Raw genomic sequence first — 17,429 nt, 5'->3', positions numbered from 1 at the left:
TAACGTCGCTTGGAACATTCTACCAGTGGAACTAGAACTTCTTCATTAATATTAAGGAATTATTGACTTAAAACAAGCTCCTATAGCTAGCCAAAAAAGTTACTTGTAAATTAGCTTTGTCTTAATTCAAGTGTACGAAGATGTTCCCACTACAAACTAGACCAAAATTACTTTGCAGTGTACAAAATGTGAATTTTACAGTTTACAGCCATTGTAATGTTAAAAGGTGTCCAAACACAAATTAGCAAGGTGTTTCTAACAAAATGGCTGGTTTAATATGAACAATGCAGGGTACTTATACTGCAAAGCACAAGATTTTACCAAGTAATTTTGGTCTAGTATTTAGTCAAATGTCTTAGTAAACTTGAAATAAGACAAACTAACTTAAAAGTAGCTTTTCATAGGAGCTTGTTTTAAGCCTTGGACATGCCCTGTGTGTCTCTGTTTATGTGTCCAGGTTATGTGTTGTACGGTCTGAGATTTACAGCAGACTGTCGCTTCAATTCAACTGGCGTTGTCCTAAAGTCTAGCCGGTAGCACACAGGCAGTCCGACCCAACACATGCCTCCCAGATGTTGGCCAGCATTCCTGAAGGTCTCATCACACCCTCCTGGTACCGTCACAGTCCACTTGTGGGTCAGTTAATTTACAGCAGCGATGGAGAAATGTGACACCTTTGACCTCTGTGTTTTCTGACCTGAAATTGTGGCAGTTTTTATGAGGGCAGTTGCCCAGGGCGGCTTCAGAAAGGGGACGAGGACAAACGGCTGCTCCATAGGAAATGAGTGGAGAGGGACTTTTCAAACTTTAAACAAAATGGCTTCCTTTTAGCCTTCCTGAATACAAAACCTTGGAAAACGGAGAAACTTCAGACATATTTGGTTTGAGGCAATAAAACATTTTTACGGTGGCGGTTTTTGATATGGCCAGTTGTCCAGAGCAGCATCAGAAAGGGGTGGAGCACCTAAAAAATAGAAAATAAAATATATCTTATAATTAGCTGTCCTGTAAGCAAGTTTGCTAATACTTGTATGCATGTGTAGCAGCTGTTTAGTACTTGGAGACTACATTACATAGAAAAGAAATTACAGCAATTTTACAGAATTTGAACCAGATGAAGCTAAAACTGATGAGTTTTGGGAGGAACATGTTTATATCTAAGTTTTTTCTTATATCTTAAATGCAAAATGTAGATATTACTGCTCTGAATATGTTGTTCCTTCCGCAAATGCCCTTTTTTGAGTTAATTATCAATTACTAAATCAATCGACAATCATTTCAATAATGGTTTAATCACGATTTATCCGATTAATCATTTCAAATGCAAAATGTTGTTATTTTTGTATAATTTTGGCTAAACTAGTCAAAATTATACTAGTTTAGTATGATTTCTTTCAGCAAATTGCTTTTTTTGTTAATTGATTACTAAATTAGTTGACGATTATTTTCATAATAAATTAATCATAATTAGTTGGATTAATAATTTCAAATGCAAAATTTTGATATTTTTGTACAATTTTGGCTTAATTGGTGCTGTAAATTTTTTGGGAGAAAATTGCCTTTTTTGATTAATTAAATTACCAAATTAGTTGATTTTTTTAAAACAAATGAATCCCGATTTATCTAATTAGTCATTTGAAATGCACAATTTTGATATTTTTTGTACAGTTTAGGCTTAATTGGTGCTCTGTGTATGTCATTTTGGAAAAGGGCCTTGTTTGATTAATCCATTACTAAAGTAGTTGATTACTTTCTAAAGGAATTAATCCGATTTCTCCTTTCAGTCGTAACAGACTAACCGTTTAGTGAGTCCATATTCAACTGAACACCGTCAACCAGACGTGTTATTTTCTTATTTATGACTCCATGTTTGCCATTATAATTGTCGTGGAGCGGTTAGAGATTATCTCTTGGATAATTCTGATAATTTACAGTAAACTGTGTGTAGCAAAAGGACTCTCTGGGAGCTTGTTTGGCCTCAGGCGAAGCACAGCGGTTGTTTGCTTTTGAATGATTGAGTGAGTTTACGATGGAGATGCAGGAAGAGGAGCTGATGTCCTGGATTATTTGATGAAACAAACAGCCGTGCACGCTGGGGGTTCCCCTTCGTTTCGGTTCCCTCTCCAAGCGCTTCATAAATACAACCCGAGGCCATCAGCGGGATAGGAGGCGGCCGTCACAGATCTTCAGGATGTTACAGCCTGCGTTTCCTCCTGCGCACGTCCAGTCATCCTGAAACTGGAGGAGACGCAGGTGTTGCATATTAATCTGCGACACGACAGTTAGATCCTTATCTCCGTTCATTCTTGGCAACAAGTTACACCTTCTTGGATGACATGAATTTTTATTTTCAGGAGAAAGGAAGACCACGTTGCATGAATTGACATGACAAAACCAGCAGGTGTTTTGTCGCAACGGAAGCAGCGGCTGCGTTTCCGCAAAACGTTTGTCATATTCAGCGAATGTTGCGAAAACACAATTTCGGCAATTGCTGTGCTTTCATTAAATAAGAAACGAAATTACAATCACAGGTGAGTAAGTTTGTTCACGTGACAAGTCATTAAAAATATGCAGCGCCATCATCTTCCTACTACTTCCTGTCCTCTTCTTTGTGGCTTCCGCCAGTAGCTGCATTTCTATATTGACCATATAATTGCGCAATTTGATATTAGGAAAATAAACTATTTTAATGGAAACACAGCAATTTTGAAAACAAAAACTTTTTTCGCTAAAAAGGTTTGGCGTTAGGATGAGGTGGTTGGTTTTTTTTTTGTTGCCTTTATTAAAATTGGTTTGTATTGCAACATTGCAACGGAAAGACCTTTTATTATGTCTTTTTATATATATTAATGTGTCATTAAAAAAAGTCATTAAAAACATTTTCTTACAACTGCTTTCTGGTGTCTTCTTCTTTGTAATTTCTGCCAGTAGCAACATCCTGTTCATGATCATGTGACTTGTGGGATGCAAACAAAGTGTTTCCATTGCAGATTTTTAACTAAACCAATTTTAATATGGCCAAAAAGACCACCTCACTTTACCGCCAAAAATTTTTTATGGAATTTTTTTTTTTTTAATCGACATATTTCTATTGAGCGAAATTATTTTTTGAAATTTCAAATGCTCAATTATATGGTCAGCTGCATTTCCAATAACCATAAAATTGGGCAAATAGAAATTCCGAAAATAAATTTGCTTAATGGAAACACGGCAATAAAAAAAATACATGTTTTTCCATAAAAAGTTTGTGTTGGTAGAGTGAGATAGTTTTTTGGCAGTATTGAAATTGGTTTATTTCACAAAACTGCAATAGAAACACTTTATTTTTTGCCTCACAGGAGTCACATGATCAACAACAGGATGTTATTACTGACAGAAACGACAAAGAAGACGAGAACAGGAAGTAGTTGGAGCATGATGGCGCTGCATGTTTTTTAATGACATCGTGTGAACAAATGTTATCAAATGTTACTTTAATTGTGTCTCTTATTTAGTGGGAATACCACTATTGCAAAATTGTGGGGGGGTAAGGGGGGGTTTCAACCTTAGCAGAATATTGACAAAGTTTTGAGCAAATTAATAATGGAAACGCAGCTAATGTTACTCAGAATTAAACATGACATAAACTACAACCACTTTGCCTGATATCAAGGAGGATTTAGTCTTCTTCAATTCCTTTTATTTATTTATTTTGAGCCAATGGTGCCGTTTGGATCAATACCCTCCACTAACGCACGCACATGCCCACGCCCACACACACACGCACACACAAACCTAGCAGCAGCAGGTTAAACGCAATCAGCCTCCTGTACTGCGTTCGTCTCCCAGGCCAGCAGTTTATCTCGGGCCTCTTTGCAACACCCACGGCTGCCGGAGCAAAGTCCAGCTGCTTATCGGAGCCTCCGTCAGTATGACTGAACGAATCCTCTCTGAGCTGCTCTGAATCCAAACCAACCTCCAGATCCGTTTCTCCTCATAACCTGCAGCCTTATTCACAACAAGAACAATTCGCTTCGTTGTATCCCATCAGCAGCTCTGCTAGCATTAGCATGTTTAGGATGAACTGGGTTTTAATTATATGAGAAGTCACACAGAGAAAGAGCCAGAGTTCTTACCAAGTACTTTTGGTCTATTTTCTAGTGCAAACATCTTAGCTCACTTAAATCAGACAAAACTAACTTTTAAGTAACTTCACAAAAATATATAGGAGATTGTTTTATGTCAATAATTCCTTAATATTGATGAAAAAGTTCTAGTTGCACTAGCAGATTATTTTATAAAATGGGGAAATTGTCTTGTCTTCTATGTCTTGCTGAAAAGTTAATTTTGTCTTAATTCAAGTGTACTGAGATATTTGCAGTAGACCAAAAACCAAAAATACTTGGTGAGACTTTGTGTTTTTGCATTTTTTAAAGTTTAAACGTAGTTGAATATCTTTTTGTATTCAAATACCCAAAGGCATTTTGCTTGAAGATTTTGTTCCTAAAAATGGAAAAAGTGTTTGATTCTGAAATTTTTGACTACTTTGTTTTTAAAATGAATACTTACTTACCCATGTTGGATATTTCATATTACTACACTGCAAAAACATAAAAATCCTACCAACTACTTTTGATTTTTGGTCTACTTTCTAGAAGAAAAAACTTAGTAGGCTTGAAATGAGACAAAACTGACATATAAGTAACTTTTCAACAAAATATTGGAGCTTATTTTAAGTCAATAATTCCAGATTATTTCATGTATAACATGGGAAAATGCCTTGATATAAATGAAATAATCTGCAGGGGGAACTAGAACTATTGACTTAAAAGAAGCTCTTATAGCTTGGAAAAAAGTTACTTCTAAGTTAGTTTTGACTTATTTATAGTGTACTAAGATAGTTGCACTAGAAACCACATTAAAATACTTGGTAATATTTTGTGTTTTTACAGTGTAGTAGAGTAATTTGTGGTAAAACCTAAATGTTGCTGATTATAGTCGCTCTCGCTGATTTCGATGCAGTTTTTCATCATCTAAATGTTCAAACTTGGTAGAAACTGCAACCAAATGTGTGTCTGCAGCGCATCGACTCAGGTTGTTTAAATAGAAATCCTGTTTTTAATGTTAAAACTATCTTTTTTTAAAAGTGCATCTTAACTGAAACTAATTTAAAATTCATGACTTTTGCGCCAAAAGTGGTGGATATTTACTGATTCACAGGAAACACTTTGCGACCAGCAGCTCATCCGTGTGATGTGTTAGTAAGATCAGGCTCGGATTACCGGCCTGACTCCATGACTGACTTACCAATCGCTTTCTCATTGCACCTATTTATTTTTCACAAGAAACAGAGAGTTTGTCCTGAGGGTTAAACTGAAAGCCTCTTCTTCTCTCCCTCCCTTCGCTCTCTCTTTCCTCAGGCTATAACAAGTATAAACAGTTTGTCCCGCTAACAGGATCCAGGATGCACCGCCTCATTTGCATTGCACTCCTTAAAATACGCCACCCTTTCTCTCTTTGTTCCTTAGTTTTCCTCCTTTATTCATGTTTTCTGGTGAAATTAATTCATCAAAGCAGCAACTGGAACTCCTGCAGAATGAGACTGTTCTTCATTTTGCAGTGAAGTCCAGTTTTGGAGGTTCTTCTTCAGGCCTGCATGCTGGATTTCTGGTATCTGTCCCCATTGAAAAGCCGGCAGGCAGCATCAACGTGTCTTTAACAGAGCACACAGACTCATTTAACACTCTTCAAATCCTCCTTGTTGATGACATACTAATCAGACAAACATTGTTTTAATCCTCACAAACTGTCATTTGTTTCCAATCATATTTCTTTGCATGAATTAAAGCAAAATTTATCCAAGAACATCCAACCAAGAGATAAAAATCTTACAATGTATCTTTTTGTCTCTTCTAGGGAAAATATCTTAGTATGCTTGAAATAAGACAAAACTAACTTTAAAGGAACTTTTTAGTGAGATTGAGAAGCTTCTTTTACGTAAATAATTCCTTGGTATTTATGAAAAATAGTGTTTCAATTGATCGATTATTTCACTTTTAACAGACATTTTTCTTATGTTATAAGAGAAATAATTTGCCAGTGAAACTAAAACCTTTTCATCAAAATTAAGGTATTATTGACTTAAAACAAGCTCTTATATCTTGCTGAAAAGTTACTTAAAAGTCAGTTTTGTCTTATTTCAAGTGTACTAAGAAATTTGCGCAAGAAATTAGACATGAAAATCCAAAACACACTCAAAAGAGAAAAAGAAAACTGCTGCAACTGCAAAAAGAATGGTAAAATGCAAAAGGAAAATGTTACAAAATTTCAAAAGCAACAGCAAGTTGCAAACTGAATCCACAAAATAGAAGTCCTCCAGAGCACTAGGGGGAGTCGATCACCAAATCTTATGAACAAGACGGGATATCATATAAAAGAAAGTTGGAGGAAGTAAGAAAACGTCATGTCTTTTTCAAACAGTATTTTAGAGCAGCAGTATATCTACGTCGGTAACATTACCAAACACTTACTCCCCCTAGGGGTCAGGAGGACTTCCGTTTTGTGTTAGCAGTGTTTAAACTTTTCGCTATTTTTGGCATTTTCTTTTTTTGCTTCTATTTCCTGCAAGTGCAACATTTTTCTGTTGTCTTTGTTTTTCTGTTTTGGCGTTTGCATCATTCATGTATTTGCTGTTCGTACCTTTCAGCCGTTGTAAAAAGTAGTTGGATTTGCAAACTGTTGGTCTCTGTGACCAGCCAAGCACTGTTACTAGCATGCTGACGTATTTCTCTCCATTTTATACATGCAGACAAAGCAGCAACAAAGAACATTGCATGTTGAGGTACTTTAATCAGATACAAACCGTCAGGAGGTCAAATTCTGCATCTGTCGATTTGTCTCATACTCACATGGCAACCATATTGAACTCTGAGTTGGATTAAAGATTTGTTCAATCCACTTTAATCCAGTCTGTTTGTCTAGAAAATCCAGTTTATTTGGGGAGGTGTGAATTCACAATTGGACAAAAAAATTATCTCTGGTCAGCCTACAAACCTTGGTCTGGGTTCGGTTGAAGTGAACTCTGGTGCATATTGAATGCATATGTGAACGCCAAGCAGACCTTAGTGCACAGAATGCACAGAGCATTCTGAATAAATACAACCAAAACAAATGCCTTAGCTAGCGTTGGTGGGAGAAATGACTTGTATTCTTTAGCTAAAGACAAAAGCAAAATCCTACAACTGCTAGAATCTCACGGCACTTGATTTTTGTTTACATATGGTGAAGAAGGAAGTTGAGTTTGGTGTCTTCTTCAGAGGTTTTTGTATAATTTTCTTCAGTGGTTCTTGGTGCAGCGTCCCCACAGGCGGGGAGGGAAACAGGTTTTTCAAAGTGGTTCGTTTGACTCGGTGCAGTGAGGAAGAGAACCGCAGCAGCTGAAAATGTAACAAATGCTTCAGTTTTGGTCCCCAATCGAACTGAGTGTATTGGACTATCAGGTGTGAAAAGCCTAAGAAACCTTTTATTTTCCAAGCCTGAGGTTTTTCTACTTGTGAGTTGGAAATTTCAATTTCTGAATATGAAAGCAAAGCAGCCTGACATTCAGTCAGCCATTTAATTTTGTAGCAACAAAGAACAAAAAATAGTCATAGACCTGAAAAATATTTGTTAATTTAACCAAAAAATATGACAGAAATGGCAAATATCATTATCAAAATAGACAAGGTTATGTAATGAGGACAGTTTATGTTTTCCTATCATATTGGTGAAAAAGTGCTGGTTCCACTGGCAGATTATTTCACTTATCGAGACATTTTTCCCATTTTATGTTATTAGTGAAATAATCATCAATATTATTATTGACTTAAAACAAGCTCCCACATCTTGATGAGAAGTCATTTGTAAGTTAATTTTGTCTTAATTCAAGTGTGCTAACATATTTGTACAATAGACTAAACAAAACTCTTGGTAAGATTCTGTGTTTTTGCAATGTGTTGTGTTTTACCAGGTAATTGTGTCTTAGCTTTTGGATGCATTTCCATTTGATTTAGTGGAAAAAGAATAAACTAAATACAAAAGCTTTTTTTTTAAATAAAAACTAAATTAACCTAAAAAATGAATCCTTTTCCTTCCACTCTCCAATAGTGGACTAGTTTGTGTTTCAAAACATCTAAACAAATGTGACAAAATGGGTTAAAAAATAACCCAGATTTCTAATAGAGTGGATTTATTTTATGATGTAAACAGTCAGTAATAGAAAAGTGCGATAAACACGGGTTTCCCCACAAACTAGAAGCTAAATCATATCTTTATTGTGGCCATCCAGACATTTTATCGGTGGCTCGTATCTGTTTTGCCAGATTCTCACGTTCAGAAAGTGGGTCAACCGTGGGTTACAGATTACAGGAGAGGCGTTTGAAACTGTTGCCGTTTCAAACCCCACACCGAGTTATTCCGTGTAAATAGTTTAATCTCTTTTCTCCCCGAGGACGGAGTCACAGCTGGGCCGACCTCCGGTGTGTGTGAGGAACATAACAGGTAAGGCGCTGGTTTATCTTATCGAGCTAACCGCGCTAAAGCTAGCTGTGGAAGCTAGCTGTGTGGAAGCTAGGTGACGAGCTGGGTCACCATGGTAACTGAAGACAAAGTCACCGTTTCCTGAGGTATAAGTTAAATTTTTACCAAAATATTGTTCTGTTTCCCTTCCAGGGAGACTTTAGAGTAACTTTTAAATTGGATTTGATTGGTATTTACTAAAGTATAAGATGTTTTAATGCTACTTGGTTGTTAGTTTGAAAATTAAGTGAAGGAAAACTGGAAAATTTCGGGTTTATGTGTTTTCCAGAGATGATTTACCCAGTTTAAAGTATTTTTGTGGATGAATATTGAAGAAAAGATGGAGTATAACAAGATTTTTTGTCCATCCATCCATTTTCTTTTTTTAATCCATCCATATATACATCTTTGTTTCCATCCATCTCTGCCTCAGTAGAAATATGTGATTTAATTTGGGGATTTGTTGTTTAAAATGCAAAACTGCATCCAGATATTTCTGAAAAACATACATTTTTGACATAAAAGCCTGTAGGAACCTCATCATAAATAATAATTTCAGTGTGATTAAAAAAAGTAAAGAAGAGGGGAGGACAGAAAGAAGAGTTGAAGTTTTCTCATTTTCAGTCTTTAAACTAACTTACAAGTAACTTTTCAGCAAGAAATAGGAGCTTGATTTTAGTCAATTATTCCTTAATATTGATGAAAATACTTTTTCCACTGGCTGATTATTTCATGGGAAATTTGTCTTACTATAAGTTAATCTGCCAGTGGAACTAGAACTTTTTAATCAAGATTTATATATTATTTACTTATAAAAGCTCATATTTCTTGATGAAAAGTTACTTGTAAATTGTTTTTGCCTAACTCCAAGTGTACTAATATATTTGCACTAGAAACTAGACTAAAAACACTTGGTAAGATTTTGTGTTTTTCAGTGCTCTGACTCTGTCGTCTCCTGTTTCTCTTAAATGACATCTAATAATCCCAATAGGTGTTGCTGTTTTACAGTTTCAACCTTACAGAATTTATATTGGTTTTAATAAGAAATAAAGTAATTTTAAAATCTTGTTAAAATGAAAACTATTTCTGGCAGTTAAATGCTTCCGTAGAACTTTGATTCCTTCTGTTTCCTTGACATGTTGCATTCAGGGTAGATGCGTGTGCATGCCACACTTTTCAGAGTTTTATTTGTTTACAATTTTGGGAAAACTGTGATTTTTTGTCAGTTATCTACACTGAAAAAAACAGAATGGAGCTCCAATTTAATTTGCTGTTAGTAATGAAATTAAGCTGATCAAACTTAATTTATTTACATCTAAATGTAAATAAATTACACTGACAACTTAATAAATGTAATATTTGGGTAAAATTAATTTGATTACAAATAAAATTTGTTTCCTTTTTTAGTGCAGTGCTTTAACATAAATAAAAGCTTGTAGCTGAATTTTAATTTTCAAATTACTGCTGCTAAGTTTGATACTTTTAAGAGATTCACTTAAAAACAGTGTCAAAATGCAAAACTGCAACATTTAAAAAACATTTTTAGCAGGTTTTTGCTAGGTTTTAACATCATCTGCTGCATTTTTCTTTTCCCTCTTTGTTTTTGTAGTTTCTTCTGTTAGTTTTACTTGTGCAGGGTCAACAGGAAAGGTCGTCAGTTTTTGGAAAACTTCGGTCTGACTCGGAAGCAAAGAGCTTTGAGTCTCTCAGCGGGATCTGAGCGTGTTTAGTCTGACATGTCGCACTCCACAGTCATTTGGTTTCAACAAGCTGCTGCTAAACGCAGCCAGACTGATTGACTGGACGCAAACAATAAAAAAAAAAAAAAAAAAAAAAAAAGAAATCCTGCACATAAAACTTTTTCATTTTAAAAAAGAAATTTAAAAAATGCACAATTTATTCCCCACATTTTTGCCTTTTTTAATAAGAAAAATGAATCATTTTAATCACATGTAAAACCACCAACAACAGCAACAAAAACAGAACAAAAAACAAAATATATATTATATCAGCACACTTTCAGAGTTCGTAAAGCAACATAGCTTAAATAGAAGACATTTCTGTTTGAAACTTAAACATCATGTGACCTGAAACTCCTGCAAAAAAAAAAAAAAAAAACTAAAAAAAATCCTTCAGCAGATCAATCTCTTATCAGATCAGCAGGCGTTTGAAGAAAAGGCACTTTTTGGACGTCGGAGGGTCACTTGACACCGCAAGCCCCCGTTCCGACACAAGGAGGGCGTTGATGTAACACACAGACACACACACACACACACATGCCCACACACACCAACACACACGCTATCAGCTCACCTGGCCTGTGGGAGCTCCAGAGTGCAAAGTACTGTATGTAAATCCTCCTCTTAGTGCATCTCTCCCTCCGTTTTTTGGTAACTGTCTGTTCGGCACCATATTTACGGAACAACATGAACATCTTGGGCCATGAAAACAACTTTTTATACATTTTTTTAAAGTCTTTTTCTTTTTCTTACCACAGTTGCTTTGTTTTATTCTATCAGGACTTTCAGTTTTGAAAAAACAAAATTGCTGTAACGCTGAAATTACTGAAGCAGTAACCTGAAAATTGAGCTTTGGGTTGTAACCGGCGTGACTTCACTGGAAAAAAAGAGAACGGAGCTCCAGCTCCAAAAAACTGAGTTAATTTGTTTTACATCAAAATGAGCTTACTTTATTTACATTTGACAATTTAATGAACTTAATATATTTACTTGAATAAACTTAATTTGATTACTTGTAGCAAATTAACTCATTTTTTTAAGTTGGATTACCCGTTTTCTTTTTTCAGTGCAAGATATATTAAAATTTATTCCCTTCATAAATAGACACAAATCTCATCCTCTCCCCCCTGCATGTTCCCTTTATTTACACTGTATACAGGTTTAATTTTTGCCCTGCGGAGACAGAATCTGACGCAAAAACACAAAATCTCACCAAGTATTTTCGCTCTAAGTCATAGCGCAAATATCTTACATTTGAAACAAGACAAAGCTAACTTACAAGTAACTTTTCAGCAAGATATAGGCACTTGTTTTAATTCAGTAATTGAGTAATATTATGAAAAAGCAGCGTATTACACCGCACCGTTACCTAGCAACCCCAGCTAAGCCCAACTTGTAACCTAGCAATGCAGTTCTAGTTCAACTGGAAGATTATTTCACTTATAAAGAGACATTTTTCTCATGTAGTAAGTGAAATAGTCTGGAACTAGAACTGGGTTGCTAGGTAACAGGTTTGACTGGGGTTGCTAGGTAACGATGCAGTGGAATATTCCACCAGTGGAACTAGAACTTTTTCCTAAATATTAAAAAATTGTTGACTGAATTAAGCTCCTATTTCATGCTTAAAATTTACTTGTAAGTTAGTTTTGTCTTATTTCAAGTGTACTGACATATTTGCACTATAAACTAGAAAAAAAACACTAAGTAGTAGGTAGTGAGATTTAGTGCTTTTGCAGTGTAGGGATGCCACCCTAGAGCGGGCGCCACGAATGGTGTTGGAATAACTCTGCCTATAATGAAAGTAGTTAGCTGCATCTTCATCGCTTCTTGTGTAACTACACAGTTTCCTTCTTTGAGAAAAGCAAACAGTTTGTTTCCAGTTCCTCGAAGAGCTTCGGTGTCCATTTTAGAAAGAAAGGCCTCCATCTTGGTTCACCGTTTGCAGAAAGGCGTGTGTGTGTGTGTGTGTGAGTGAATATGTATGTTTGTCCTTATTAGGAGGCGTTGAGCACCGAGCGGCTGCACAGCGTTTGGTAGTATGCTCCGGAGTCCATGGCGGCCGGGCTGGAGCTGTCGTAGATCTGCTTGACTCCCACCGGCGAGCTGCTGGCGTAGCTGTTGTAGGCCATGAACTGGTCCTGGTAGGACTTGAGGTCCATCTTCTGCTCGTTGGACATGAGGTTGGTGATGGAGAACGGGTGGTTGAAGTTGTAGTGGGGATCCAGTGACTTGAGCGGGTCGCTTTGTAGGTCCATGTGCGGCTGCATGGCACTGGGCAGCAGGTGGGAGCCGCCGGCCAAAGTTTGGGAGTGGAGGAGAGAGTTGGAGGTGGGGGAGGATCCGGAGAGGGACATGGAGGAGGAGGCGGAGGAGGCCGGCGGGCTGTGGAGGTGAGAGGAGGACAGCGGGGGGCAGTCCAGGGAGACCAGGGTGTTCCTCTGGTGTGGCTGGTCGTCAGAAGAGCTGGGGTGGGAGTTGTCCGAGTGGGCGGACTCCGCTCCCTCCGAGCCACCGGTCGGACTCCGATCCTCCCCCATGCGGTCTCCCTTCCCCGACGCTCCCTCCTGGTTCTTGGCTCCCTTCTTGGCCGCCTTGTCCTCGATCTTGAAGCGCTTCTGGCGCCGTAGGTAGCAGCCATTTTCAAACATATTGCCGGACTGCGGGTGCAGAGTCCAGTAGGAGCCTTTGCCCGGCTTGTCCGGCGAGCGCGCCACCTTCACGAAGCAGTCGTTGAAGGACAGCGAGTGGCGGATGGAGTTCTGCCAGCGCTGCTGGTTCTCGCGATAGTAGGGGAACAAGTCCATGATCCACTGGTAGATCTCGTTCAAGGTGAGCATCTTGCTGCTGCTTTGCTGGATCGCCATGGTGATGAGGGAGATGTAGGAGTATGGCGGCTTGGCGTGGGTCAGGGAGCGCCGGTACGGCTTCGGCGGGATCTCCTTGGGTCCGGCCCGGCTTAGGGAGCCAGCGGAGGAATACCCTAGCTGGCTCATGGACTGGCTCATGTTTTGGTAGTGGGACAGGGAGCCCAGGGAGGCCGGGGCGGTGGAGCCCAGTGGGGTGAGGCTGCTGGAGGCCACCGGGGACAGAGACATGTGACTGGGCCCGGTTCCCATGGAGGCCAGGGAGGAGCTGCTGAGGCTGGAGCTGGGGTACGCCATGTTCATGCCCGCCGGGGAGGCCGTGGCCGGGTTCAGGTTGATGTAGCTCATGGAGCTCATGGAGCCCAGGCCGGGGTTCATGGTGCTGGGCGAGGAATACATCTGAATATGGGAGGGGGAAGCATCTGGTTAGCGTCAAAAAGTTAATCTAAAGCCAGTTTTCACCAGAAAATCCAACCTAAATGGGCTGTTTGGTTGCTAACTAAAATATTGGCCAACATAACCAACGATGGCAATCGACAATACGTAACATTTGTCACTCGTTTCTCAATTGGTGACTGTTTATTGTTGTGTGTTTCATGATTATGCCCCACTGCTGGGCTTATTTATAAAAATTGCCTAAAATTATCAAGATTTTCACATTTATTTGAAGCAAATGTGAAAATTTTGCTTAGATAAAACATTCAAACTTCCTGAAAACTGCAAAACAGCCGAAATCAAACGAACTGGAATATTGACCAAAATAATCAATGATGGCAATCGGCAAATGTGAAATTTTTGTAACTTGTTTCCCAACTGGTGATTGTTGCTTTTAGGACTTTTCATTGTTGTGTTTTCATGATGAAAAGCAATTTGAACTGCTGGTTTTATTTAGAAAATTATCTAAAATTATCAAGACTTCCACATTTTTCAGAAGTAAATGTGAAAAGTTTGCTTCAAATGTCCAGAAAACTGCAAAGCAGCCGAAACCCTGACTTCCTTTAAAACCACCTGTTTAGAGTTATTTTTAAACCATAATAACTGAAATATGTAATGTTTGTTACTGGTTTCTAAACTGGTGACTGATTGTTTTCATGACTTTTTGTGTTTTTATGATTTGAAGCACTGCCTTGAACTGCCTTGTTGTTGGTTATATTTATAAAATTACCTAAAATTATCAAGACTTTCACATTTTTCAGAAGCAAATCTGAAAATTTTGCTTCTGTAAAACCGTTCAAACTTCCAGAAAACGGTAAAACAACCGAAACACTGACTTTCTTTAAAACCCACCTGTTTAGAGTTGCTTCTAAAACATAATAACTGGAATATTGACCAACATATTCGACGTGTATTGATGATGGCAATCAATAAAATGTATTATTTTTAATTACATATTGTTTTTATAAGTGTTTATTCACTTTGTCCTGCCTTTTTGCTGAAATTATACAAATAAACTTGATTTATTGATTGATTAAATTTGATTTTATGTATAAATTAATCTAAAAGTATCAGAATTTTCACATTAATCAGAAGCAAACTGGATAGAAGCAGCGATTTGAAACCGAAAAGTCTCTCTTATCAATGCACAATGAGTCTCTCAGTGCTTGGATTTCACACCGCCGTGTTAACCTGAAAATGCGTAAAAAGACGCGTCATGATGCCTCTCCGCTCAGACGGCCTCCTCCTCTGTCGCCATGGAAAAACAAATCAAATAAAGAGAAAACTAAAAACACCTCAAAATACAACAAAAACACAATAAACTTAACTTAAACAAATGATTCTGGTTGCTTTAATGACAAAGTTGTCGGTGTTTTTGGAGACGTAAAGTGCGTCAATCTGCCGCCGGGAAGGAACTCTATCACAGCCCCGCTTACTGATTATTGGTTAAATATTAGCAGGTTCTTTCTTTCTTGGTAATTTCCTCATGGGGCTGAGGTGAGAGCCGAAGCTGCTGATGGGATTAGCAATAATTAAATTAGCGAAGAAGAGGGGAAAGATGCGTCATTAACACCTGAACGGTCGCGACCTTTCAGCCGCATCTGAAACACAAAAGAAGGCGAGCTATTGAAGCGCAAATTTATGCCCCAAATTAAACATTTTACCTTAAATTAGAATTTTAAAACATCTCTGTAAATATCACGGTTTTAAAAGTAGTTTAATTGTTACTTTTAGGAAGATATTAGAATACATTTTACCGTTTAAGACATTTATCTTGACTTTCATCTGAAATAATGTACTTTGTTAAAGGATTATTTAGAACACATTCAAATTAGTTTTTTTTACACATAAGTATTTTTTTAAATTTAAATCGAAATACTTTTTTTAGTCGAACTCCTGTTGCGCAAACTAAATTTGTCCCTCTTTCACCATCTGCCACCCTAAAAAGGCTCCGAACTGCTCCACGTTTCATAAAAACGAACAAACAACAATAAAGTAAGAATAATTTATGAGTAACGTGATGAAAATTTAAGAGGGAATTCAGGGTTTTTTTTTACCTCGCTGGCCTCGCTGTAAAAGGTATTCCACTCTGGTAAATCGTGCGCTTCCATCTTCACAGAGCTCAACATCCCCAACACAAGTCTTCAGAAAGCAGAAAAATATCTAAAACTGTAGTTTATGTTTTTAAAAAAGTGAGAAATATATATTAAAAAAAAAAACAACAATCCTCAGCAAATGGAAAATCCGGGCAGAAAGTTTCCTCGGTGCGCCGGCGACGTTCCTCTGAGAAATTCAGCGGATTTTTTTCACTCATCCATTGTTTCAGAACCGTGTTAATTAATTACAGAGGGACGTTGGGTTCTTCTTCTGGCCCGTTTGTCTTCGCTTCCCGCCGGGGAGCCGGTTGGGACGCAGCTCTGGATGGGACGGAGGCGCAGCGCGCAAACACAGTGAGGAACTGCGCGTCTCCTCCTGCGCTTATAAAAGGCGCCTGCAGGTTCCGCCCCGATCCCAACGCCGCGTCGGGATCCAGGAAGGGCCACGCGTAAAGGCCGATGTGGCCCCCTGGCGAGCTGTTTATTGGCCCGGCGGCTGCAGCGGCCGCCGGGCAGGGCGAGATGTCAGCAGGGGAACCTTCTGTTACAGAAGAAACCTCAAAACTAAAAGTTATAACTTACAGATAAATAAAGGGAAATATTGCCTGTTTGCAGAGTTGGGTACTAACTAGTTACATTTACTTGTTTTTAAACAAAATTACTTTTAGGAGTATTTTTACTACACTGTACTTTAATATCACTATGAAGTATTTCTACTCTTGAGTAAATTTGTGTATTTTCTACCCACTGAATGAAAATCAAACATGTTTTAACCAGAAATTCACCAGACAGACACACACCTGCAGTTTCTGTTAAAGTTTTTTATTGAAAGAAACTGATTTGGAGACATTTCCTTTGGCCTGATTTTATTATTTTTTAATTATATGAATTATTGTCAATTTCCACTTAACTTTATATTTTGGTTCTGCTGATGATGTAATTTTTACATATTAAACTATTGATAATTGGATCAGTTACTCAGTACCTGAGTAAACTTTTTACTTCTTTACTCTAACTTTAGTGATGTTTTGGACGACTACTTTTAATGCAGTAAAACTATGTTGGAGGTGTGTTACTCTTGAGTATAGATTTTCCACCTCAGATATCTCATGTTGTTTGGATGCAGTTTTATGAAGTGAATCTTCAGACTCAAGAAAGCGATTAAAAACCAAAATATCCCCAATATTCTCCTATTTTCACCTTGAACGCATGTTTTCTCTTTTCTCCGTGGTTACACGAGACCTGATCGTAAAAATCTTCCCACAAAAAACCCAGAGTCTTTCTGTCATCAACAGGCATAAACACTCTGGTTATGCTGATTTTTTCCCTCTCACTCTAATCCCGTTGGCCTCCCGCATGCGCATCAGCTCCATCCCCATTCAGTCCCCGTTAAGAGGCATTGACATTCACGGGCCTCCGTCTGCTCCCAGCCCTGATGTGTATTCCCAGTCTGTGCATTACGCCGGGGTTCCCTTCATATCCGCCTCCCTGCTGCAGCTGGTCGCGAGAGCGGAACAAAGCGCAACAAAAAAGGAAGAGAAGAAGAAGAGGTCGACGTCCAATACGCACATCAGCTGAGAAACTTGGAGCGTTATCATTGTTTTTACGCACAAAGCAACAGCGAATAAATAATCTTTTGCTATTGACACCAGTTGTTGACATTTTAATTGCATGGTCAAATATTTACCAGATAGTGAAATCTGTTTATCTTTGGAATATTTGACTATCTGGACGGAGGATCTCAAACATGTTTGCGGGGA

At 38.1% G+C, this 17,429-nt stretch overlaps 1 protein-coding gene across 1 annotated transcript; it reads right to left on the bottom strand.

Annotated features, from left to right (window-relative positions):
* Positions 1-10,443: 10,443 nt before the first annotated feature.
* On the bottom strand, positions 10,444-16,019 carry foxa3 (forkhead box A3). Its single transcript, XM_027999502.1, has 2 exons — positions 15,631-16,019; positions 10,444-13,537 (listed from the first exon to the last, which is right to left on the bottom strand). The coding sequence occupies exons 1-2, from the start codon at positions 15,700-15,702 to the stop codon at positions 12,269-12,271; spliced, it is 1,341 nt and encodes a 446-aa protein (XP_027855303.1). The 5' UTR covers positions 15,703-16,019; the 3' UTR covers positions 10,444-12,268.
* Between the last annotated feature and the right edge of the window lie 1,410 nt (positions 16,020-17,429).

This window comes from Xiphophorus couchianus, chromosome 18 (genome assembly GCF_001444195.1).
Source record: "Xiphophorus couchianus chromosome 18, X_couchianus-1.0, whole genome shotgun sequence".
NCBI lineage: Eukaryota > Metazoa > Chordata > Actinopteri > Cyprinodontiformes > Poeciliidae > Xiphophorus > Xiphophorus couchianus.
The sequence above is the reverse complement of the archived record's forward strand: the minus strand, read 5'-3'. Positions and strand labels throughout refer to the sequence as shown.